Raw genomic sequence first — 25840 nt, 5'->3', positions numbered from 1 at the left:
GTCACCCGCAGAGTCTGCATCCACTCCACTCAGTCGCGGAGCCTTGCCAAACGTGGACGCAGCAGGACGCGAGGGGTGATTTTTTCTGTGAGTGTGTGCCCGTGTGTATACCCACCCACCGGCCAGGCCCCAACCGACAGACTACCTCCTGCAGTGGTTGCAAACTGGTCTCTCACTCTCACTCCGTAATTTTCTTTCTCCACCATCGGAGTCCCACCCTCCTGAATTCAATATGAGGCTTCTACTTCTCTCGGCCATCGTGGCCTCCTACATTGCATTGTCGCAGGCACAAGGTAAGTTCCTTTTCCGTTCTTCTTAAAGCAGTCAGTCTCCGGTATAACAACACGCTATTACCCAACTTCAAGGTTTATGATAGAAGACTGTGAATTTATTCGCACTTAACAGACCTTTTTGTAATCTGTGGAAAATGACAAAAAATGAAAGTTAAGATGAATCCTACAATTGCGCATTCTAAATTGACCCGCATTGAATTAATTCTTCCAGTTTTGTAAATTTTCAGTCCGCCGAGGGCGTATCGTCATTTTCATTTTCATCATTCGCATGCCGATAACCATGATAACTGGCATTCTTTTTTTTCCCTCTGGCAATAACATTTAAGGAGTGTAACAATTAGATCTAGATTATGGACTAAATTCATATTTGATCTGATTCTGAACTGACCGTGATAGAGAGGGTGAAATACCTCCCACACCATAACAAAGAAGAAACCATTAAAAAGATAAAATTACCAGGGTAAATTGAGCAAAATTAACTCCCCACCTTATTCAGTCTCGAATTATCGGTTCTTCCTCAATCCAGAAAACATCAACGGGATGAAGTTCTTTCATGCTTTATTGAAGAGGGAGATATAAATGGATCAATGAAAGCATAGTGAATTCTTGTAAAAGAAAAAAGCTGGGCTTGGCTGTTGAATCGATCCGAAGGCTAGCATGAGAGAATCTGTAAAGACAGCGTGGAACTACGAAGTTTGCGGTCGGAACGGAAAATCAATTTGTTAAAATCGCATTCCTTCGGCATCTTGGCGTTCTTCGGGGTGCGTTATCAAAATGCATGAAAAAGGGTTCCTCGTGCACCATGTATACGTGTGTGGACAAACGCGTGCGGAACAGGATAATGCGAATCAATTCCTCCCCCCCCCCCCCCTCCCGCCGTGTATTATGTAGGTAATCCAGAAGTAAGAGGAAGAGAATGCGCTTGTTCTTCACAGCCTTCAAAACTACTTTCACTAACTTTGCTTAAAAAATACACGGACAAGAAAACCTCGTTGTGAGGGAGTTGATTTTCTTTCTTTCTTTCTTTTTGCGACCATGGTAGTTTTACATGGTAGTAGGTCCTACACACGGGAGGTGTGTAGTTTTATGGGCTTTGAATCATTTTAATCCTTGTCTAGACTCTACATCTCTGATGGAACATCTGTTTCTCTTTTCTCTCGGTTTTTAACACCAGTCTTACCGCAAAGAGACAAGGGACTAAGAGAAAACAAAAACGGAGAAGGAAAGACAATGACAAGAGAGATTGAAGTCATAAAGATGAAATGAAGGAACTGCGACTCGTTGATTTCTCGAGATATTACATCCCCAGACCTGTGATAACTTGATATCCAATTCTAATTTAACGGGAAATGGTTTGATGCGTTAATTTAAGGAAACGCGCTCACCTGTGCGTGTGTTCATTTACCACCGTGTGCACCAGCTCGCGATATTTGTGTATCTCCTTAAAATGTGACTGATACCATTTTTGAGCTTTACAATTTCTTGAAGCAAGAAATCATCGCATACTGTGGTGAAATTGGATAACCTTTTTTTTTTCAGATCGAGTTCATTGAACTCGGATGGGATGGCAATAGAACCATTCTCTTTCATAAATCTTGACCACTTAATGATGTGTTCCCCACGTGCTCTACAGCAGTAAAGCGCCCTGTGGGACGACGGAGAAAACAATTTAATGTTAACGCGTTCAAGAGTTAAACTGAGAGTTATTGTCGGTCATTGTTATGGAGCTTCGTGAAAACTTCAGACTAATGTATCAGACAAAAAATATTCTCATTCAGTTGTAAACTGAGGACAATTTTGTAACAATTTTTTCCTTATATCTTAAACTGACGGTGTACTCGGCGTTTGGTACTTTTACGCGGAGAAGAAATTCAGAAAAATCGGAAGCGTCTAAATAAGACGCAATGGTCAGCAGAAGAACCAATGTTGTTAATGGTGATGGCACTGTCCCTCGTGTACAAAGAATGTTCTATCTTAAATCAAAACAAGGGATTATCAAGCAAGGGGAGTGGAGACTAAGGTATAGGTTTTCTTCAATTTGACACCCTCTCACATGAAATTTGTAAGATCGCAACTGCGGATCTTCAGCGGGAATCGAACCTCTCATCTACTGCTTTCCATGCAGGCAGCGACACTACATGTTTGTTGAAAATGTAGATCAGCAGTTGCAATATTACAAATTTCATTTGTACAGAGGGAGACAAACTGAAGAAAACCCATACTTCAACGTTCTATCTTGTATTTAAATATCAAGCTTTGGAAGGGGTGGGGAAGAAAATGATGACAAAACACATTTAGGCCATGAGTAATACAATTATGAGTCATTTGAAAATGAGAAAATAAAAAAAACTCACACATTATATACACAAGACAATGATTACGTAAGAGTAAAACGTGCAGATCATGGATCTGTAAGTCGTGGTTATCTTTGCGACAACCAATGAAATGTTATTTGAACTGCAACCAACAATAAGAGGGAAGAAGGCATAATTATGAATCTTACACGTAGAAGAGACAAACTCGAAAGCTTGATTGCCTTCAACTCGTGAAAGCCAGTTCACGTGCACATTTGAAAAATGGGATTTCTCTCTCTCTCGTTCAAACGAAGAATGGTCCTGCATAATCCAGATGGCTAGAATGGCCAGTCAGTTTGCACTTGAAAAGCATCAATTGGTTGAATTTTTTTTTATTCTTTTTTTTTTTTTTGCATTGAATGCATGCGCGCACATTTTTATTGATGATACTGCGAAATACCCGGAATTTAATGAACACTTTGTCAGGTGGATGTGCTGGTAAGCACCATTTATCAGGATTGCATGAATATTCATTACATCACATAAGCTGCTTATCTCGGTGAATCTTAAAACCGACATGCCTGATATCACAAATGACCATTTTCTTCTCATGCGCAAAGTGGACTACGAACTGGCTTATTGGCCCGAGTCAGCCCCGAAGTGAGAAGGGTGGCGGTTTGGGGGGGGGGGGGGGAGGGGAAGGGGCATCACTCCCGGTTAGTATATGTATATATTAGAATAAAATGCAGTTACAGAAAACGGCAGTATAGAGCCTGCGTTTACTTTCATTGTCTAAACGAATAGTTCAGTAGACTTTCAATGCCGGCATTAACATGTCATGAATTTATCAAAGGAGCAGCTATCCGACGCCACTGCCGCTCAAAATAGTGGGAAAAATGTTAACTTTCACTTGAATTGAACAAAATGGTAAGTGCACAGCCATGAACGCGTGTCTTCCGCACATATCTGCTGGGGAAATACGTGGCGCCTTCAGAATGTCCGCTCCCTGTTGCCACTAATACGACCACTTGTTGGTGGGCGGTGAAGCGGAACTATATGAACTGGTTTTACAATGAACATAATCCGATTCCCGCAACCGCATACCGCGGAAACGCCACCGTTTCCAACATGCCTTGGTATTGCAAGAATGCGCCCGACCTCGTAACACCTCATATGCACAAAAACGTTAGTGAAATCGCCTGATTTCGTCACAATGTGTATTTTGCGTGGTATGAATTTTGTGTTGAACTGATGACGGAGAAAGACAAGTATGTGAGTGTTTTATACGTGGATAACCACATTCTGTACATACGTAAATGCGTAGAATGCACACATATACAGACACATCAAGATCTATTATGCACATAACTTGATCTCTGCCCTGAATTATGTAATATCCTCCTGCCCAGTTTTTGTAAGGCACAGTTTTTTAGTCTCTTTCTAGTAAAGGTACTTGTTTATCGTATGTCGACTCTCGAGCCTATAGACACACTGATATTTGTGTCATTTGTGTAACGTGATCCCCATGACTGACATAATCCGAATGCCTGGTACGAAGTCTACGCGCCATCAACATTGCGTAAATGAAGACAATACGGCCACACCTTGCTCACACAATGCCCCTTGCGAAATGAAGAGCTTCCATCACATCGATCCATTGCCATTCAACCATCGTTTGAAAACGAGAACAAATGTCTTGTTACGAGAGGAGAACTACGGGGGGGGGGGGAGTAGATCTTTTCAAAAACAGAAAAAAAATATATATATAGGATATGGCACCCATACAATAGGCAGGATTTGTTTGGATTCCCTCTTTAGGAAAACTTGTAAAGATATTTAAAGAGCCCATTCCTGACGTCAATGGGGATATGCGCTGGGGTTTTTTTTTCCCTTTCTTTTGAAATCCATCTTTGAACCGTCGCAAATCATCGTTGGAGAGCAATGACAGCATTTTCCACCACCGCTTTACTTTCATCCCGCAACACCTCTGATAATCCGAATCAATATCATGGATAATTGTCGGTGTGGCACTAAATTGAACGAACAATATCTGAGATTTTGCCCCAAAAAAGTTTTTGGGAGAGCCATATGACAACTATTATGTATATTTGATATTTGTTAACTTTTTTTGGTAGTATTTCATACATTTTCCCCCCATCATTTGACAGTTTTTTAGGCGAATAATCCTCATGAGAACAGTCAAAGGAATTCAAACTTTTAAACCCAGGGCAGGATAAAGAATGTTACTGCATAGATCACTGCGTTATTATCCTGACAGTCCGAAATTTCACCGTACACTTGGTGTTGTATGATTAAAGGAAATCGGTTACTACTCCAGCTTGAAAGTGGAACTCTACTTCTATAAACGCTGCCAAAATGAAAAAAAAAAAACTTTAAAGAATGGTCATTAATTCAGCCCTTAAAAAGTTTTCGGTAATTCTACAACCAGAACAATCATATTCGAACAAAAGGCTCAAATAAAAATGTCTGCCTTACCTTAAACATTATAATAAACAGATAAAAATAACGATATTAATTGATGTCATTGATTTTACAGGAGAGTGTAACAGCTCGCCGTGTCAGAATGGAGCCGCCTGTGTCGACGGCGCTGGTTACTACACCTGCCAGTGTCCCGATGGATTTCACGGAGTCAACTGCGAGATCTTCTACGGTAACGAAATCCTCAATCATGTCTTATTACGTAAAAACTGATATGCTGGAGTACCATGTAATGTTTCAAGGTATTAAATTATTTTTAGTCCCCAAGATATTGGACTATGGTGACATTAAATAGCCAGCTGAATATGTCACAAATCACAACAATCACAAAAAGAAGCGTGTGTCTGTCTGTGTCTGTGTGTGTTTGAGCTTGTGAAAAATACTGCTTCTTTTGTGATGTTCTTAAATGGAAATGATTCAAAACTGTTGTTCCATCTCCCTATGTATCACGAACTTTATGGAAATATGGACATGTTAAAGGTGTATGTTACAATACAACTACATGCGTTTTTGTTTATGTCCTCAGGGGGAAACTGCGGTTACAACGCCTTTACTGAGAGCGGTGTGGTGCAATCACCAAACTACCCGGCCATGTACAACAACCGCGCCAATTGTATCTACCTCGTGCGCATCCACAATGCTCGCAGTATCACTTTCTCCGTTGACGACTTGATGACCGAAATCTTCAAAGGTGATTTGATTGGGTTTCATCCCACTCTCACGACATATTTCTGTGCGCGTCTCGAGCGTAACAACACGAACACACTAGCAACAGTACATGACAAGGTCGAATACAGATCGATATTGAATATGTATCCTTTCGTATTGCGATATCTGTTGAACGCTTTGTTAGTCATGATGGTTGTATACACTATGGGATAGACATTATCATTTTCACTACCTGTCAAAGAGAAATTGTAGTAATCGACATCTTGAGAAGTTGTTCAAATGGATCTATACACGATCGCATTATTTACTTTATATATTATACTTTTTAAGAAATATTATCCCCACTATCAGAAATCGGTATTCAAGGGTATCTTGACAAACCGACAGTAAATTCATTATGTGTAGAGTCTTTGAACTTGAAGATACTTTCTTAGGAAAATTTGGAAAGTCGGTATCATCGGGAGAATATTGATGAACCGGTTAGTTGTGAACAGCTGGTGACATATCGAAATATTGACCAGATTTTACCCCGTGTATCTGTGCCACAAAATCGCTATGAATCTTGAAAATTCTCACCGCAAAACCTCCAATCTGCAGACGTTGTCGAGTATGGTGTCGGACCCGAGGCAGACTTCAACCAGGCCGTCGGCTCCTTCGAGGGTAACCTCACCGCCGACAGCAGCCTGCCAGGTCCCATCACCATAAATGGAGATCAGATCTGGTTTGTCTTCAGCACCGACCGAAACATCGTCAACCGCGGATTCAGCATCTCATACACATCTGGTAAGACAGGGAAAATCTGATTAAAGAACTATTTTTATCAATTATATCTTAACAAGAAGCACGGATATGTGAGTTAACGTTAAAACATTGAGTACTTTTTGTGCCTATTTCACACCTCCTTGAAGGTGTACTTGTCTCCATCACCCCAACAATTTGCATTGCAATGCCCCTGATGTTACTTTCTTCGAAACCTGTTTACAATAAGTTTCTCTTCTGCTCTCTAACTTCGCATTAAAACTGAAGGTTATATTAGATCAAGCTCTTCTGCCACTGGTATTGCAGTAGTGTGGTAGTCAACGAATGATTCAGGCTGATCATCATCATTTTTCAGCGACCAAAGAGTCCATCAATATAGATAAAATCCGAACGTGAATATAATGTGAATCACTGGATGCTGACATGCGACAGAAACATTCAGAATTCATGTTTTTGCGTTATGATTCGGTGTGTCGCATTATTCATATTTAGTATAAGCTCACGAAGCCGTGCTAATCAGATATGTGTCTTGAACTCTTGACCCGTGTTCAATGTAGACGGTGACGACTGCGACCCGAACTTCTGTCAGAATGGTGCGATCTGCAACGACCTCGTCAACGCCTACTCCTGTGACTGTCCACCAGGCTTTACAGATTTCAACTGCTCCACCAGTAAGTAGAGGTTCCACGCGTAAGCTATATATGCATACACTAAGATGGGCATGCACATACGTGTGTAATAAAATTCGCTTCGGCACTCTACGACCAAATTTCACACTCGGAAAGAAATGACATTTTTGTGTCTTTGCTCACAAGAAAAGTTTCTGTCCAATCTTATCAACCCTTGGCAGAGAAAACGATCTCTCAGTTTGAGCCTTTTCTCTATAAACGATTAATTTCGTAATTCACATCGAGTGCATTATTATATCCCTTGGTATCAACAGTTTCAAACTTTTAACCGCATTTATATGCCCAACATCTGGTTGGCTATCAAACTCAAGCACTTTCTCTAAGACAACGTATTTAGTTGCAAACCTCAACTAGACTCTTTTATAATCGCTCTATGACAATCTGAATTGCTTGCTTTTTTATTTCTGCAGACATCGATGAATGTGCCAGTGATCCCTGTCAGAATGGTGGAACTTGCATCGATGGAATCAACGAGTTCGTCTGCGTCTGCGCACCAGGTTTTACCGACGACCTGTGCTCGACAAGTAAGTGAGAATGATCAAAACTTGCGTCAATGGTTCTGTATGACTTTTCGCGGAAAGAACAAGCTCGGAATAAAAGAAGGGCAGATATGGCATATTTTCAATTCTGAACCACAACATGCACTATAATGGAAATAAGATTTGTGGAGCGGGTCATGGTCATATTCTAATTTCCTGTCTGCTCTCGATGTCCTCACAAGTCAAACACCACCCTGGAAATGAAATAATTCACTTTTGGTAACAAGGGATCTCTAGAAAATGTGCATTTTCATATCTACGTGTGAGTGGCATACATCTTCTAATCAGCAGATTCTTTCAAGGAAAGGGATGACGACGCGAAGAGGCCAATGTATTAAATGACACTTCCAATTACATAAACTTTGGTGCGTTTGCACTATGTGCAAGCAAACAGAAAAGGGAGAAAATGTGTACATTGCAAAATTTTCCGACATGTTTTTTTTTCAATTACAGATCAGCAGTTGCGATCTTATTTGTTAGAGGGAGAAAAACTGAAGAAAATTCAAAACCTCAAAATGATTCCAATTAGCCTCGGTAATCACACCTTTTTGTACTTCATGATATAGGCCTAAGAAAGTGCAATCATTGTTTAAAGCAACATGTCAGTAAAGTATTGATTTTGTTTCACAGACATTAACGAGTGCGCCAGTGACCCCTGTCTCAATGGAGGCACCTGCACAGATGGCATCAACCAGTTCGAATGCACATGTCTTCCAGGATTTACCGGAGTGCGATGTGAAACAAGTAAGATAAGCACGCAAGTTAATAACCTGTCAAACCCTTGGCTCAACACAAGTGGCATTTCACAGCCCTGATATCCCCTCATAGATTAGTTTCTGATTGAAGTAGTTGGTAGATACTAATCAACCACCCTTTATAGATGAATGTGAGAGTAATCTCGTATTATGTGCACGCTTGTAAATCAGCCTGTACACTACTATGTATGTGATGGAATTGTTATGCAAGTAGCACTGGATGATGTGGCTCATTATGCAACATTAATTTCCATTCGAAAAAAAAGTGTGCGTTCATGTTGTAACCTGTATAAATACATGTGTGCGTGCAAGTGTGTGCAAGTGTGCGCGAGCGTGTATGTCTCTGTGTATGCACGCTTCATCTTGAACGGCCTCGTGTTTGAACGTCTGTCCGGAAAGAGTTGCAATGTGTGCCAAATGCAGTATTTCAATTTTCACCTTAGTATCTGACCTAACTGCCTTAAAGATTTCATTGACACAGAAATGATGGTACGCTTACCATATCTAAGACGATCCCGCCAAGGACCATAAGCCTTCTTCGATCTTTTTTTTTTTCAAAGTCCAACAGTATTCCCACCCAGAGACGAAATACGTTTTCTTTTCTAATAAGAAAAAAAAGACTAACGAGGGAGTGTGAGAACATGCATGCTTCATTCTTTTACCGCAGATATCGACGAGTGCGCAAGCGACCCCTGTCAGAATGGAGGTATTTGTATTGATGGCATCAATGGTTACACCTGTTCCTGTCCACTCGGATTCACCGGAGCTAACTGCGAAATTAGTAAGACCAAAGACATTATCGGGAAAACACTTTCTTTCTCAAGACGTGTAGTTACATTCTTTATTTTAATTATGTTGACAGCGGAATGACTGACAATGACTATGTTCAGAGACTCTGCAGGTTTGCAAAGAGTGAAAATGTAAAGGGATAAATGTTGGGGAGAAAAATAGAAGAATCATGACCCAGAGTCTAAGAAATACCTCAGCTTCAAGTGGCAAATGCAAAGTCAATGCCAATCAAGTAATTGATAAAGGAGAAAATAAAACGTTCAGTCATTTTCATGACTTGCTGTGAGACCGATTTGTTCCGAATTTCTGTGCAAGATTCACGACACAATCTTTTTAGAGCCGCCAATTTTATCGTGCTCCACGTATACTCATCTGCCCTACAGACATCGATGAGTGTGCCAGCATGCCCTGTCTGAATGGAGGCACCTGTGTGGATCTCGTCAACGCCTACCAGTGTATCTGTGCCCCTGGATGGACTGGCCCCACTTGTGCAGACAGTAAGTGTGTCAAAACCCTCGGCGTTAACATACAATTCACCTTGCGCCCCAAAAGGATCAAAATGAGGTGCATTCAAATAAAGCAAAGTTTTAGAAGGGAATGGATTTCAAAGTTTGTCTTACAGTTCTCTTGGATTTACATTGACTTATACATAATTGTGCTGGGAATTAGGCCTATAGTTGTGAAAACGTGGAGCTAGGACAAGAAAGAATAAAAAGAATATTAAATCTTGACAACATTTGCGACAAAACATACAACTTTATGAAGATTTAAGCATGGCAAATAAATAAATATCAAGACGTTACATTTTCAGTAAACCCCTTTCTTCTCCAAAGATATCGACGAGTGTGCCAGCGATCCTTGTCAAAACGGAGGAGCTTGCATCGACGGTGTGAACGGATACACCTGTGATTGTCTGCCTGGCTTTGATGGTGTACATTGCGAGAACAGTAAGTGACATTAGAGCTAACTCAGTTTATAGGTACCTCTGGGTACCCCTGCGACAGGGACATAAGCCGTGGTGTACCGCTGGTGTTTTTTTTTTTTTTTTTTTTGTCTTACTGGTTCTAGGTTGACGGAATCACAGATTATCCTTTTCTTCACCACCATTTTGTTCCCGTAGCAATCTACGGGCATTGATTTACCATTCAAAGTAGATAGATATACACTAATTTTAAACGTAGGCATAAGTATCATTTGTGTACATTATACATTTTGATTGCCCTACCTCTGTGATATCTAAGTTGGATTTTCTCAATAAGAATGTTCATGAGAACAGATTGTCTAAAGGAATTGTAGAATCGCAAACACCAAAGAATCTGGAAATTCATCAGCAAAACTTGAGAACTACAAATTCAAATTTATATCTTGGCAGCTATATCTACACATTTCATTTCCCCAACTCTCTTCAGACGTGTCACTTCTCATCTTAACATTGCTGAATGTGTGGCTTATTTTTGCTCGTTCGCTTCCTTCATGCTATCCTCACATTCTTCACTCCTTTTCACAATCCTTCATTCGCCCCTTCCATTCATCTATTCATCATTTCTTTCCACTATTCTCCCAGATATTGACGAGTGTGCCAGTAACCCTTGCCAAAATGGTGGCATGTGCGTTGACGGTATCAACGGCTACATCTGCAATTGTGCCCCTGGCTTTGACGGTGACAACTGCGAAAACAGTGAGTAGATGTCAATTCTTGTCAGCATATCGTATTTAGCCCATCTTGACGGAAAAATAAGCTCTATGGTCTCCTTGCCATCTTCATGAAAACATTACAAAAATGCATATGAAGCGCAAGCTTTCTAGTTGTCCAAAGAACCCTCTGGGAGAAAGGTTTACTCAAGATTTTGATATGTTAAACAAACAGGTCTAACAAGCTCCTTAAAGATGTCTAAACGCGGAATACAAAGGAAGTACATCACAGGCATGACCGGCAATACGTGAAGGATACTGATATGCTGGTCTTTCTTCCTTCATCTATCAATCTGTCACTCCCACTCTCTTCCCACACAAATTACGAACGCACACACACCTTCTTTTTCACACCCAGACATCGACGAGTGTGCCAGCGACCCGTGCCAGAACGGTGGCAACTGTATCGACGGTATCAACGGATATGTATGCGACTGTGCCCCCGGCTACGAGGGAACGCACTGCGAGATTGGTAACGTTGAAATTTGATATTCATGGAACGGGGACAGAAGGGGTTAGCTCGTTTATATTGGAGCACTAAAGAAAGTCAATCAATAGCGAATTAAGGTTAAACATTGTAGCCGAAACATCTTTCCATCTGCCCCTCCCTCATTTATTTATTGTGGTTCATTTGCTTCAAGTAAATGAAGCTATGCATTGGTTGAAGGTTGAACATTGTAGCCGAAACATCCCTCGTCCATCTGCCCCCTCCCTCATTTATTTAGTGTGCTTCATTTACTTGAAGCAAATGAAGCTATACCTACAACCTCAAATGCTAGAATTTTAAATCATCCAGGCATCATTCATCCCATGTCTCATGTAGACCAAAAGAAAAAAAAACCCAAACCTTTGTCTAAAGCATCAAAAGTACGTATTTTTACACATTAGTTCGGGAGGTAAACAAATTCCAAGTTAACCACGTTTGTATGGTCTTTATAGTTTTCTGCAAACTGTCAATAGCTGGTCATACTTAGCAACATCCATTTCTTCATGCATACAACATTGCGTTTCAATGTTTTCAGTGACGGATGGTAGTATATTACGTCATGTGGAGTAAAAAAAAAATTCATTCAATTGTAACTATTTTCCAGACCAAAGTTATGTGCGCAATCGATCCTTCCAAGTGTTGTGACTAATTTCCACTTAGATCGAGGAACTATTTTCTAACACATCTCCAGGGCATTACCTACGATGAGTACGCTAACACAACTAACATATAACTTGCCACACACGAGTAGCTGATGACAAATTATACTGGCAAAAGTGAGACGTTAATGCCGACAATGATTTAAGGCGGCACACTGCATTTTGCTCTCCGTAATACTTGTTTACTCACTGCATTCATTCTAGAGGCGCACTACTCTTCATATCATGACATTTTCTTAGTGATTGTAGACTACACTTCTACACCATGTATAGTTCATTCGCACAGCAGACTGGTATTTCTGTGTCCATGTCCGTCGGAGCACTAATCCTACTAGCATGACTGTCTTGTTTCATCACCTTTGCGGTGTTTTTGAGAATGAGAAACAAAAATGTGTGTTTTTTAATGGGCGTGAGTGTGGTGAAGTGTATGCATCTTGCAGTGGCAGATTTGTTTTGGCATACAACTTGAATGATTTTGATTGCACTTTAGTGGGAGGAGGGTGTCTCGATACCTTCCAGTGTGCTTGCTTTGATGCATCTTGTGGAATGTGTGTGGATGAAGACGCTGGTCTTAATAGAAAACGCTTGCTTGCGTGTCAAATAATGAATGTGCTGTTTTCCATGTACAATGACTCCCACACGGAGAACAGTGGCTTTGAAAATACAAGTTGGCACTAAAAATTGTTATACGTGCACTGATTTCGCAATGACTCTTCTGTGCTTCACAAATGTGAAAATTCGACATGGTACGGCTCACTTTTCTTGTCCGCTATTTCCTCGGGATGTTACATCTAACTCCTGACATCGATTTGTTTAGCAAGAGCAGGAGAGGTACCTATCTTCCACAAAAATACGGATTTCATGTTTTTCCTTTTAACGGATGGACGGCAACCTTCCTGGAAGCAATGACTCTCCTTTTTATCTCGTTGAATCTTGATCTAATTCTAATCTATACATGTGTTGTCGACGAAATGGCATTTCAGTGGCATATATAGCAACAGGTGAAGGGCCATGCTGCCATCCTGGCATAATGGTGGCGGTATGTTACAGCTTACACGGACTGACCCCGCCTTGGAGACAACCCGGGCGAAAGGTGAGGATTCTAACTAACCGAGTTATGAGTCAAAATTATCTATCATTTTCTATGAAATCATATCAGTATATTCACTAAAATAGAAGAAAAATCTTGAGTAGAATGATTCGGATCTTCTACAATTGTAAAGTCTACACAAAAATCAACAGAAAATGGCTACATAAAATTTAAGAATAGGTAATTAATTTCCATGCAGAATACTGAAGGTTGAATGTGTCTGAAAATAACGCGCCATAAAGAACGACCGCGGAATGGTTACACAGTTGTTGGCCTCACCTGCAGACGACAGGTAAAACAAAAGATACTGTAGATCTTGATTGTGAATGGGTGTTATGCGTATATGTTTTGACAACATCCACGTAGCACAGGCGACATTCCGTTAGTAAGCATCATTACCATCTAGATCATTAGATATCGATTCGACCATTAGAACGGAATCCGGTGACGGCAATTGTAATACATCTTAGTACACAAACCATCACATTTATAGTTACATATAGCCCTCTTCTAGCTGCGGAAACTTTGTTCCATCTTCCCATATGTGCTGTTTTTCTTGTTCTTATTCTTTTTGCATTTTCCCATTTCCATCATGCAACAACCATCTAGTTGCGTAGGGTTACCTTTGTTGGATAACCCGAACGATTCCTAACGGCAGGATCGATTTCCTATGTTTCAGATGTTGATCAATGTAGATCAGATCCGTGTCTGAATGGTGGCACATGCATCGACCAGGCTGATCGCTTTATCTGCACGTGCCCTCCTGGGTATGAGGGTGCCCGCTGTGAAGTCGGTGAGTTGCTGAGCAATCAAACTGAGTGAGAATAGCAATAAGTTATTCCACAGAGGAGCGATGATTCCATTTACTTTGTGTAATTCACGTGACCCTTTGCTTTCACACTCGCAATCGCCATGTGGTGCAGAAAGAGTATACGAACAGCGTGTGATGGGCATTGTTGTTCTTGTGAATAAACGAAAAATCAGAACAACAAAGCCCGGAGATTTTCATCACGACCCGTTAGTCCAAGAAAAAGATATTTCTATTTCTTTTCAACTTGACATTGGTAGACTAAATAGACCGGAAAACGCGGGTTATCAACTTGCAACAAAGAAAGTCCTTGTCACTTGCTTCTGTAATGTGGATTTTTTTTCCCGAGTCATCTTGTGCCTTTTCCCCTTAATGACTGAAGAGTAAAAAGCATCCAGCATGGATGATGCGTTGTATTTGATTTTTTTTTTATTATTTCTATGACTTGACAGCTTTGCAAGCATGATTTCCGCTGTGACCGTTTTGCTTTGAATTGACTCCAACCCAGATACTCCCATCCAGATACTAATACCCTGATGGTGCATGTGGTCCCACCTCTTCACGATCGCCAGCTATAATTATTTCTTACCCATCCATTCTGAATCATTTAGCCCTGTTTCTTGCAGTCTCCTCTATATTATAGTCTTTCGTGTTCAAATCTTCAGACAGAGTGAATTAGTTGTCCAGTGTCGTAAAATTATGAAAATAAGCACCACATGATTTGTGTGGATATCAATTATGCCCATTAAACCCAAAGTCTGTGGAAATTGTCAAGATATTGATTTCTAATTAAAATTATTCCTCATGAACATCACGAAGCATTTAAGCATTTCGTCATCAATATACGTCCTATCTAAGGAAACCGGTCAAGAGTGTTTGCAGTAATGTCATAACTGCATTCATGCAATGTGTTTGAAACCATTTGTGTATAATGAAGCTCTGTGTATTGTGGTTGAGTGTAAGTGTGTCTGTGTCTGTCTGTGTGTGTGCGTGTGTTTGTGCGTGTTACGTGTGCGCCAATCTTGTCGGCAAGTGATGATTTACTTTAAACATAGTATTCTAGTTAAAAAACTAACCAATGTCACTATTTTCACGTCTTCACTCCACCTGTTCTTTTTGAATGATTGTCGAGACTTTGTGCTGAATGTGTGGAACCATGAAATTGCAATGGCATGTCCTAAACTGTTCACAACCTCAAACGTCTATCCGCTGCAAGAATATGCAGGAGATTGGAGAGAAAGCTCCTGCAAGCTGCTGCTCTTTCTAATCTGTATTTTCACTTTTTCAGCCTTTCTCTGTTCATTACATCCTCTCACTCACTCGATCATCACTTGAATTAATAACGTCACCCGAATATATTTACACGGAATTCTAATACCTAACCGTTCCTCCGTTCTTATCTCGCCCAATCTGAATGAAATGTAGTGCCGATTTCGTAGCATAGTTGCCATTTCTCGCATCCAACACGTAGATACCGACGAATGCGCCAGCAACCCCTGTCTTAATGGAGGCACTTGCACAGACCAGGTGAACGGTTACTTCTGTACCTGCGCACCAGGATATGAAGGCACCCACTGTGAAACAGGTGAGCATTGGTGCTTATACGCAGCATTTCATTGCCTTTTTTACACCCAAGTTTCTTTTTGACAGGTTTTGCTGATTACCTTAAAAGACCACTTGTATATTCAACAGCTCCATAAGGCATCTAGTTTTAAACAATGAAATGTCGTGGAATGGCGATGGTGTCTATTGCTCGTAACAAATTGGAATTTTCTTTTTCTGAACGGAAAGTTTTAGCAATTAAATCGCGAATTGTTAGTGTTAAAGTTGAAGTGGTAACTTCGTGATTCAGTTTGATGACACTCTTCTGATTGTATTTTTCACATGTGCCCAGACACTGATGAGTGCGCGTCGAACCCTTGCCAAAACGGAGGCACATGTACCGACCAAGTCAATGGATACGTGTGTACTTGTGCAGCTGGTTTCACCGGAACACACTGCGAAATAGGTGAGTTAATCGGGCTTCTGAGTTGTATTATGCGGGCTTTGTTTACCGCCATGAAATATTGTTTTGAATTTGCCTTGCGATCTTTTGCTGTTGTACACAATTAGTGAACCGATGGGAAACTCGTTTACTTGTGTTTACGTTGGCATTACTAATCTTTCTTTCTATCAGATATTGACGAATGTGCCTCGATGCCTTGTCAAAATGGAGGTACCTGCACCGATCAAGTCAACGGATACTTCTGCACTTGTGCTCCCGGTTACTTTGGCATAAACTGCGAAACGGGTAGGAAAAAGCCCTAGAGTATATTTTTCTCTCGTGTCAATTGGGAAATCTGTGGACATTATCTAATTGAAAGAAGAAAAAGTAAGTGCTACAGACGCACCCCCCCCCCCCCCCGAAAGCATATCTCAGTTTCATTTGGTTGTACGTTTAATTTTCAGCCAGATGTATGTAATATAGATCAGCTGACTGAGCCTGGAGGCAATAAGATAATTATGTAGTGCGCATGTGATACCTGGATGCCCATTGATATGCAATATCTTATTCGAAGGCAAATCGGACCAGATACAAATACATGCTAACCTTATCTAAGGTTTTCCAAGATAACCAGTATGCCGACAATTGATATCAATATGACATCACAAATGTCGTCTACCCTAAACGGAGATCTACCTTTTAGAGTACTAGTACATTCTATCCCTTCATTGGATGTAGTTACTTTGGCAATTACTTTTGTTTGGAACACCCAGTCATAAATGTACAATGAAAAACGAAGCATCGATTTTTGTTCACAGACCGCGACGAATGCGCCTCAATGCCCTGCGAAAATGGCGGAACTTGTACTGATGTTGTGAATGGATACGTCTGCACATGTGCCCCTGGATACACAGGATCAAACTGCGAAATTAGTAAGAAATGCTTTCTTTCTTTTTTTAACCTGATATTACTTTGATATATTGAAATACGCATGCTGATTTTTCTTTTATTTTACTAATCATCCAGTAGAATTTTGAAGTTGTTTATGAAATCTAGTTACTATGTCAGGTGTAGTTGAGTGACGGATAAGTTTATTGATCTTCACTTCTAAATGTGACATTGTGTCACCGTACCCATCTTGTAGTATGACTGAAATGACATGTCTAATCTTTATTGGTGATTCATTTTGTCATAGACATCGATGAGTGTGCCAGCTCGCCTTGCCGTAACGGTGGCCAGTGTGTCGACCAAGTGAATGGATTCGTCTGCTTCTGCTTGCCAGGATTCACCGGAACGTTGTGTGAAACAGGTACCTTTTCCAAGAGCGAGGAATTAACAAACCCAGTTTATTTGATGATTGATTTATAATCTTCTTTCATTCCTCAAATTACATATTGTACTACCAATGAGATGGTATCCATTATAAAGGGCACACTGGCGATTATTCCTTTTTTTGACCAAAAATTGAATATCCCGATGCTTTTATTTTTCATTTAATTGAGACCTCTCAAAACTGTCTAACATGTCTAATAATAGCGTATTTTACCACTTGTTACAAATACACTGTACGCTTCAGTCTTAAGAGTTCCACCTGCCACGAAAGTTGCTTACTCGCTTCTGAGTTCAGCTAAAAGATATATGAGGAGTTATATCTTTTATAATCTCTATTTCAAGCCTTTCGCGCTTACACGTTGTTATTGGCCATAGGCTACCAATCAGTTTATTAAAATTCAAAACATTCTGTGATATTTCGTCCACTTCGTGCAGATATCAATGAATGCGACAGTAGCCCTTGTCTGAATGGCGGCGTGTGCCTCGACAGAGTCAACCGTTACGAATGTGTCTGCGCTCCCGGCTACACTGGCACCAACTGCGAGATCAGTAAGAGAAAATATCAGAGTGCACATTTTCTATATCGCCATCACTCAGTAGACAATGACCTACTTAAATGCCGTTTGCTTTGATACGCAACCTCGTCGTATCAGTTCGTGAAACACTGCAACTAAAAAAAAAGAAAACAAAACAAAACAAACAGATAAAGGTTTGCTTCAATTATGGTTTCCAATTATGGTTTCCAGTGAGTTCCATAATGTATCTAAGTGTTTATATCCATGTGCAAGGCTTTTTAGACATCGTCTTCTTACAAGTACTTGTCAGCAAAACAGGAAAGAAGGTAGAAAATGACTTTTAACACATGCCGTGGATCGACAACGTCTTGTCCATAAAATAAGACAAAGAAAAGAAGTTCGTGATTTGTGCTCATCATACATATGTTATAACATAAGCAATACATGTACTTAGCGCCTGCTCAAAATAGTGCTCAAACAATCAGAACAAAGTACAAGAAACCAACAATATATTTAATGAACTAAACTGGTGACTACTTTTACAAAGCTTAAGTAAATCAAACGGCTTGAATTATTTCGCATTGTGTGGTTAATATTTTCAGCATGTATGTCTTTGTTTCCCGCTAGATATTGATGAGTGCTCGTCCGATCCTTGTCAAAACGGCGGCGTCTGCTCAGACGGTATCAATGGATACGTCTGCACCTGCGCACCTGGCTACACAGGGACCAACTGCGAAACAGGTTTGTGCAAATCCTGATCCATTGCCTTAAAGTTCCATTTGTGGGATCAATTACACAAATTCTAGGCAGTTTGTCCTCTATTCTGAACAGAGGTAAAACATACAGGTATATACAGTGACTAATTTGTCTTGACATTTCAAACCATGTCAAAACAATGTCGATTCTCTGCATTTTCTCTAACACATAATTTATTTTTATCCAATTTCACATTACTTGTAGAAATCGACGAATGTGCCTCCAACCCGTGTCGAAATGGAGGTGTCTGCACCGATCTGGTCAACGGTTACACCTGCACTTGCGCTCCTGGATACACCGGTGTTAACTGTGAAACAAGTAATGTATATGATGACCCACACTGGAGCAAAACCAGGGCGGGGCGTGTTAAGATAATATCCGGAACTAGCTATTTGGGGTTTGAGTGTCTTGAAAATGTAGAAACAACAATGTATGTTTGTTATCGTCCTTTTTTTCCTCCAAAAGATGATATATATTTTTAGAAATGTGTTAAGTTCTCTGTTGATAATCACAGAATATCTGGACTTGCTGCTGATTGCGAATTGCAGTTTCAATGTGGTGTGTCTGCTTCTGTGCCCATGTGTTTGTGGCAATGTGATTGCGTATGTTGTGTGTCGGTGAAGATAAGATGGCTGGAATGAATACGATTGGTAACACTTGTGCTATTTGTTTTGCCATGAATTTCAGTAATACTTGTGTTGACCACTTAACAGAACACGCCACATTTTGATATGTTATGACGCACTGACCACATATTTTTAGACACGTTTTCTGACCTATTGCTTAATCTGAGAATCTCATCGTGGGATACGCGGATCACTAACCCGAATTAAGCAATGCATGATGTGATCTCATTGTGTTTATGTTTATGTGCAAGTTTAGGATGTAACCAAATTAAAACAAGTAACAATAGTTAAAGCAGACATATTCGTGGATTTATATATTTCTCTGGGATTATTTATGTAACAACCCAACGTGGTATAAATAAAAATAAAGAGACGGTGCATTTCATTGGGAGTTTTACTGTCTCACTTCGTGGAATGAAAATGGCATCTGCTCCGCCTGTTGAAAGAGCGAAGGGATACATTTTCTTTCATGTCCTTGTCGAAAGTAATTGTATAATTTTTGGTGAAATGTTTGTTTTGTGTTTTGCGACGTTTTGTGAGTTACATTCCTACTCACCACTTATTTCCTAACACCTATTTTGACTTCTTCCAACAACATGCCGCAAGTATATAGGCACTTGCTTTCAATTTTCAATGTTTGGCTATCAATCTTTTATATCGAATATTGTACGCACGTATATCAATGACCGCCTCTAATCCCTTTACATTCTGTTTACTTGTCAACGTCGCATAATGTGAGATATTTTCAAAGCACTAAACCCTCGTCGCTATTACGCGTGGAAAATTCAGAATGTACGTACATATACGGACGAAACCTAACAAGGTGTATAATATGTCTTCTTTTCTCTCAGATATTGACGAGTGTGCCAGCGATCCTTGTCAAAATGGCGGAGTGTGTACAGACGGTGTTAATGGATACACCTGTGACTGTGTGCCTGGATTCACCGGTAGCAACTGCGAGATCAGTAAGTCACAATCGCAATGATTGCCTGCTTGTATAGTTATTGCTCAGTATGCATCGACTAAATGGGACAAAACTGTAGGTTCAGGCACAACCGTAATGACAGAATGTGCGATAAGTGAGACAATGTGGCAAAAGATTTGATGTCTTGATGGGTTTTTTTATAAGCTTCCCTTTGTTAGTTTTGTCCTCATTCCCCACCGAAAAAAACAACAAGCATAATGGCTCTTGTGCTTCATGGCATGGCCCCTCATATCTCATATGGCTTCAGAAACTGTTCATTTCTGCTCTGAAATGGGCACATAATTTATCATGCATAAGATGTGTTAAATATCGCTATGATTAGTTTCCCTGAATGACGGATTTCAGTCGAATAACGATGAAAAAAGCATATCTGAAAGCGGTTGCTACGTAATGGTTTTTGATCTCAAAATATCGCCCCCTCAGACCCCCCCCCCCCAATAAAAAAAAAACTCACTCTCTTGGCAAATCGCGTCAGGTTAGACCGGCAAGTTTCTTTGTAGACCCTTTCTCCGAGCTGCAAGTAAATTCCAAATGGTGGAAGATGAATTCTAATCCTTTCTAGGAACTTTTATCTAACCTTTTGATATTTGCGATCTATCCTATGAAGGATTTTGTGGAGACGCGAATTTTATTGATATTTTGTCTTTATTCTGTTTCAAACAGACATTGATGAATGTGCAAGCAACCCATGTCTGAATGGAGGCGTGTGTGTCGATGGTGTTAATGGATACGTTTGCATGTGTCCCTCGGACTACACTGGAACCCACTGCGAGATTTGTAAGTATGATCCATGGGCTTGGAAGAAAAATCGTGAAAGTGTTTTGAAAAGTGCTCGTTTTTGAAATATTCTACCCATGAATGCGGGGTGTAAACTATACGTATAAGAGAAAAGCGAGAACGATGTCGGTATTCAAAAGAAAAATAACAGACGTAAAAGAATTCTCTCCGCCAATATGGTAAAACATTGAATATCCCCTCACATCAAATGATGCCAGTTCCTACATTTTTTATATGTTTTGATAATTGTGATGTGAACTATGTAACAATAAATAAACACTATCTGGTCCTTTTCTGGGGAGGGAGGTTTCTTTCTGGAGGTTTTTAGGAGACTTCTGCAACATTGTGGTTTTTCAAACGAATGTGTTTTTTTCTCCCTTTTATACTGGAAAAATAAATGGAACTCCTTTCATTGCATTTCTACATAAGATTGAGTTTTTCATCCTTTTGAATTCATGCCGAGCTCAATTTCAAAGGTATAATTGCAGGCAGATTGCAGGTAAGTTTTCAATTTAGGCACGGCATATGCCGTAAGACACACTTGAATGATGACGGTCAATCGTATTCTATTCAATCCTATTTTTTTTTTCAGCTCTCGATGCCTGCCAGAGCATGCCGTGTGAAAATGGAGCTACTTGCATCAATGTAGGCGCCGACTACGTGTGCGAGTGTCCCCCAGGCTACGCCGGCAGGAACTGCGAAATTGGTAAGCGCTCTGAATTTTGCTCGCGAGTGTAATATACGAGATTGCAACTAGTGATGATCTTGGCAAGTGATCGTGGTAATGGTAGTGATGTTAGATAACACTTAGAGATAGAACATGAATCTTAACGGGAAAAAACATAAGACAGGCTTGCCGTCAAAGATCAGGCAGAGAAGGTTCACCGTCGAGGGTCGATTCTTCATGCGCAAAGTCCTAATTACCACAGGAGGTAGGCTATAAATGCAGGATTATATTATCGCATAGTTTAGTTTACGTGATGAATTATGAATATGACGAAAAATGACAGAAGTTAGCACGTTTGATATTAAAATGTTCAGAATGTACACAAGCCAAAAGTCGAACATTGACACGATTTTGTACGCATACCTGTTTGCTGTCTCCTGGAAATATCAGTTTGTGGGAAGATGCTCAGAAAACATGGAGCTTACTCTCATTGTCTGGTAATTCCCCCTTTTTCTGGGGGGGGGGGGGGGGTTCTAATCGCAAGGGAGGAACAAAATGTTATAACGTCACTATTTTCTTTTCAATTGTCGACAGACATCAATGAGTGCGCAAGCCTTCCATGCCAGAACGGAGCCACATGTATCGATGGAGTAGCGGGTTACACCTGCCAGTGTCGCCTTGGATACATCGGCGTCAACTGCGAGGAAGGTGAGTGAATTCGCTAGGAAAGTTCTCCCATTGCTCTCCGACTGCAATACAACACTTGCGTACATCACACATCCACTCACGCTCGCACTTGTGAGTGCAACTTGATAGATAAATCGTCCAGTAAATCTGAGCTAACCGGAAGTATTTTTTTGCATCCTTCAGTTATGTTAAGAATTCTTTCTTTTAATACAGTTTGGTCTTTAATTTCATCGTTGCGTCTTTTGTTTACGTGATTGTTTGATTCTTCACGGAAGTACATCTATCGTCATATTTTGAACGTCCCCTTCAGTTGGATTCTGTGATCTGGAAGGAGTGTGGTACAACGAGTGCAACGACCAGATTACGATCACGAAGACGTCCACGGGTATGATGCTCGGCGACTACATGACCGCGGACGAGGTCTCTCTCGGATATTCAGGTAACTCGCTGGAATCACGCATCAGTTTGACCACCTTCAACATACGGTGTTTTATCATTGACAATCCTGTCAATGTTTTCTGTGTATTTCCTCCATTATCGTGTTTGTCATAGGTATTATGTATCTCTTGATATTATATTGAAATCCTGCCAAATTGTGTTAATTAACGACTACTCGTATGAGCTCCTGTCATTACTCTCAGATCATACATTTTGACACTCGTGAGTTACACTACAAGTATTTTGTACCAGGAAAACAAATCTTACCCCTTTGCAAACGATGGAATTAGTGGTATTGATATGAAAAATCCCTCCCATTTAACTTGGCGGAGGTTAACTCTTTAGCTGTGATCTTTTTAGTAGACTTGAGCAAAATTTCAGGAATTGCATAAACCTGCGCGTATCCGTCGAGTCCATGTAAAGTGTCGGCATTGGAGCAAAGCGTTTCCTTCCATCGCGAAATATCATGGGTATAACAAGTCACTGGGGTAATTGTAACACTGACAGCTTGATCATGTGCCATCCGAGTGATAATTTTCACTCTCTCGATTTATCGACTGCAGTCCCCACCGTCGTCGTCGGCTACGCCAGCAACAACTATGACTTCCCATCGTTCGGCTTCACCGTGGTCCGCGAAAACGGCCAGTCAACCACCAGTTGGACTGGTCAGTGTCATCTGTGTGACGGCGAGGAAGTCCTCTACACCACCTGGATCAACACCAACATGGTGGAAACCTGCCAAGAGATCAAGAAGTCCAACCTGTAAGTCAAACACGCCGTGTACCGATCAGGATATTGGTGAAGGGAGTGGTTCCTGTTATGACATTGCGCCACCAAATTGTGTTGCGCTCATGGATAGGTAATATAGTTTTATAGAAGTGCCGACCCAAAGTCTTGGAAAAGCATGTTTATTGCTATCATGAAATAATATTAAAACTAAACCATTCCACTGTGCAACTCTGCTGGACCAATAAGACCAAAATTTTTAAAGCGTACTGAACATATTTAGCAGAACTGTTGGCGAAGAATAACGACGGGTGATTTGCTTACTTCAGGCCTGTTCAGAACCATTCTTTCTTATTGGCACGTAAGAGTTTGAATTTTTCTACCCTGTTGAAGACAGCTGGTACAGCACTTACTTCATATTTCACATACCTGAAGTGTGTGCAATGCCCGTGCCTCCATTGAGTTAACATAATGTGTCTGCTGCAATGTTCTCGGGCTCTCACCACATAATACGCTTACCGATGACTTTTGCCTTCGACATAGAGTCTCCCCTCTGTTATGTCTCTTCTTTTTTTTCCTTGGGGTAGGGGGAGGTTTTATAATACAACTCTTGCCATTCGTCGTGGGTCAAAGAATAAAACAACCTGTAATCAAAACTGTGGATCCCCGTCTTCAGAACCCCACACCTTTTGTTCATGTTTCAGGATACGGTTATACGTGTTTGCTAATGTAACATGATAATGATAAAGTGCTTCCCATGGCGAAAAAGGATGAGGATTAGCTGCGAATACGTTCACTTCGAAATTGCACTCTTTAGTTAATATATTTACGTGTTGTTTTTTATGCGCTTGGTTTTCTTTCCCTTGCAGAGTTGGGCAGGACAAATGGACGCGCTACGAACAAAGTATTGCCCCTCAGCCGGACGCGTAACTTGTGTGAGAGACTCCTCTGCGAAGGCGCCATCAGTTTCGGCAAAAAATCCTTTTCTCTAAATAGTTGACGTCACTGTATGTTTTTGTATATCCCACACAAATTTCTGCAAAGTATGTTCTTACCATGAAAAGGAAAAAAAAAAGAATTATCCGAGATCCAAAAGGTTATAAGCCTTCTTTTAAATGTTTTAAAGAATTTTTTAAGAGTTTGTGGTAATGTATAGAAACAATAGCGACACTGTGTGTATTTTCGTATCATATATATTTTTCCACCTTATGTGTATATAATCATGACACCCGACACCATGGTTTTGCATTTATTCAAGATTCCAGAATGAACTTTTTATACATTTTAATAACAGTGCGTTTACTGAATAAATTGAATGCTAGCAACAAGCATATTTTTCGATTTATTGAATTTGTGTGTTTTTAATCCTGTAGTTGCGGCGGCAGAATAGTATGTCGTTACATCATATCACCAAATCAGTATTGAAAAAGATATCTCGGTGTAGCCATTAAGGCAGTAGGCACTTGTCTAGAGTGTTGCCTTGGAGGCGTTAACCACCTGATCCTGTATCTTTCTTGTGATATCAAACTGTATTAAGGTTTCATCGCGTCATTCTTTCCGTAATAAACTTACTGTGACACGATGATCCATTATCCTTCCAAAGCTTTAACTGTATCCACTGATCGTGTATGTCTCACTAAATGATCATCCAGATTTTAATGCTAGATTTTGTCTTTTGCTGAAGATTCGTCGCGATATCCTAGTCTTTCCTACCATTCTTGCAATCAAAATGCCTATTTATTGGTATCTTACAAATGATATGCAATTTTACCCCGTCTGCATTTTTAACACTTCAAATAAACTGCTGCGAGATGTTAATATAACGTTGTGTATTTCCTCCGGGCCATTATTTCATGTATGCAATACGTAAAAGAGAGAGAGAGAGAGAGAGAGAGAGAGAGAGAGAGAGATGGACGACAGGAGATATAAAATGAGAATAAGAGATAATGCGAAATTTCAGAGACACGAGCAGGAAAAAAGATCTATGTACCTCGGTGAGTTATGGGTGAAAAATAATGTTAAAATTATTAGCTCAAAGGGACACATAGGTGTGTGTGTGTGTGTGCGTGTGCGTGTGTGCGCCCCATGTGCGTATGTGACAACGAGAGGGAGAGAGAAAACACACAATGCACGTAAACCGAGAGACACTGGTCGAAAAAGGACAGAACCAGTTGGTAGTGTGACTAATATAAACTTTTTAGCAGACCAAAATCACACAAATTACATTATAGATAGAAGTCCGGGGACACTTTAATATATAAAAGTCTGTTTTATTTCTGAAAGAACAATCTCAAGTTTGGCTTTTCATGTTATTCAAAAGCTCTC

The 25840-nt window shown here is 40.4% G+C and overlaps 1 protein-coding gene across 1 annotated transcript; it reads left to right on the top strand.

Moving 5' to 3' along the window:
* The first annotated feature begins 228 nt into the window (after positions 1-228).
* On the top strand, positions 229-24445 carry LOC139738108 (uncharacterized). Its single transcript, XM_071648777.1, has 28 exons — positions 229-293; positions 5145-5258; positions 5613-5777; positions 6353-6538; positions 7072-7185; positions 7614-7727; positions 8373-8486; positions 9165-9278; positions 9670-9783; positions 10120-10233; positions 10851-10964; positions 11337-11450; positions 13894-14007; positions 15494-15607; positions 15917-16030; positions 16199-16312; positions 16825-16938; positions 17202-17315; positions 17774-17887; positions 18481-18594; positions 18814-18927; positions 20087-20200; positions 20884-20997; positions 21590-21703; positions 22259-22372; positions 22662-22790; positions 23353-23551; positions 24385-24445. Exons 1-28 carry the CDS (start codon positions 233-235, stop codon positions 24443-24445), a joined length of 3309 nt encoding a protein of 1102 aa, XP_071504878.1. The 5' UTR covers positions 229-232.
* The last annotated feature ends 1395 nt before the right edge of the window (positions 24446-25840 follow it).

Source organism: Diadema antillarum, unplaced genomic scaffold (genome assembly GCF_040938485.1).
Source record: "Diadema antillarum isolate AM-2024a unplaced genomic scaffold, OU_Dant_1.0 seq00000720_RagTag, whole genome shotgun sequence".
Taxonomy (NCBI): domain Eukaryota; kingdom Metazoa; phylum Echinodermata; class Echinoidea; order Diadematoida; family Diadematidae; genus Diadema; species Diadema antillarum.
Note: the sequence above shows the minus strand (reverse complement) of the source record. Positions and strands in the feature narration are given on the sequence as shown.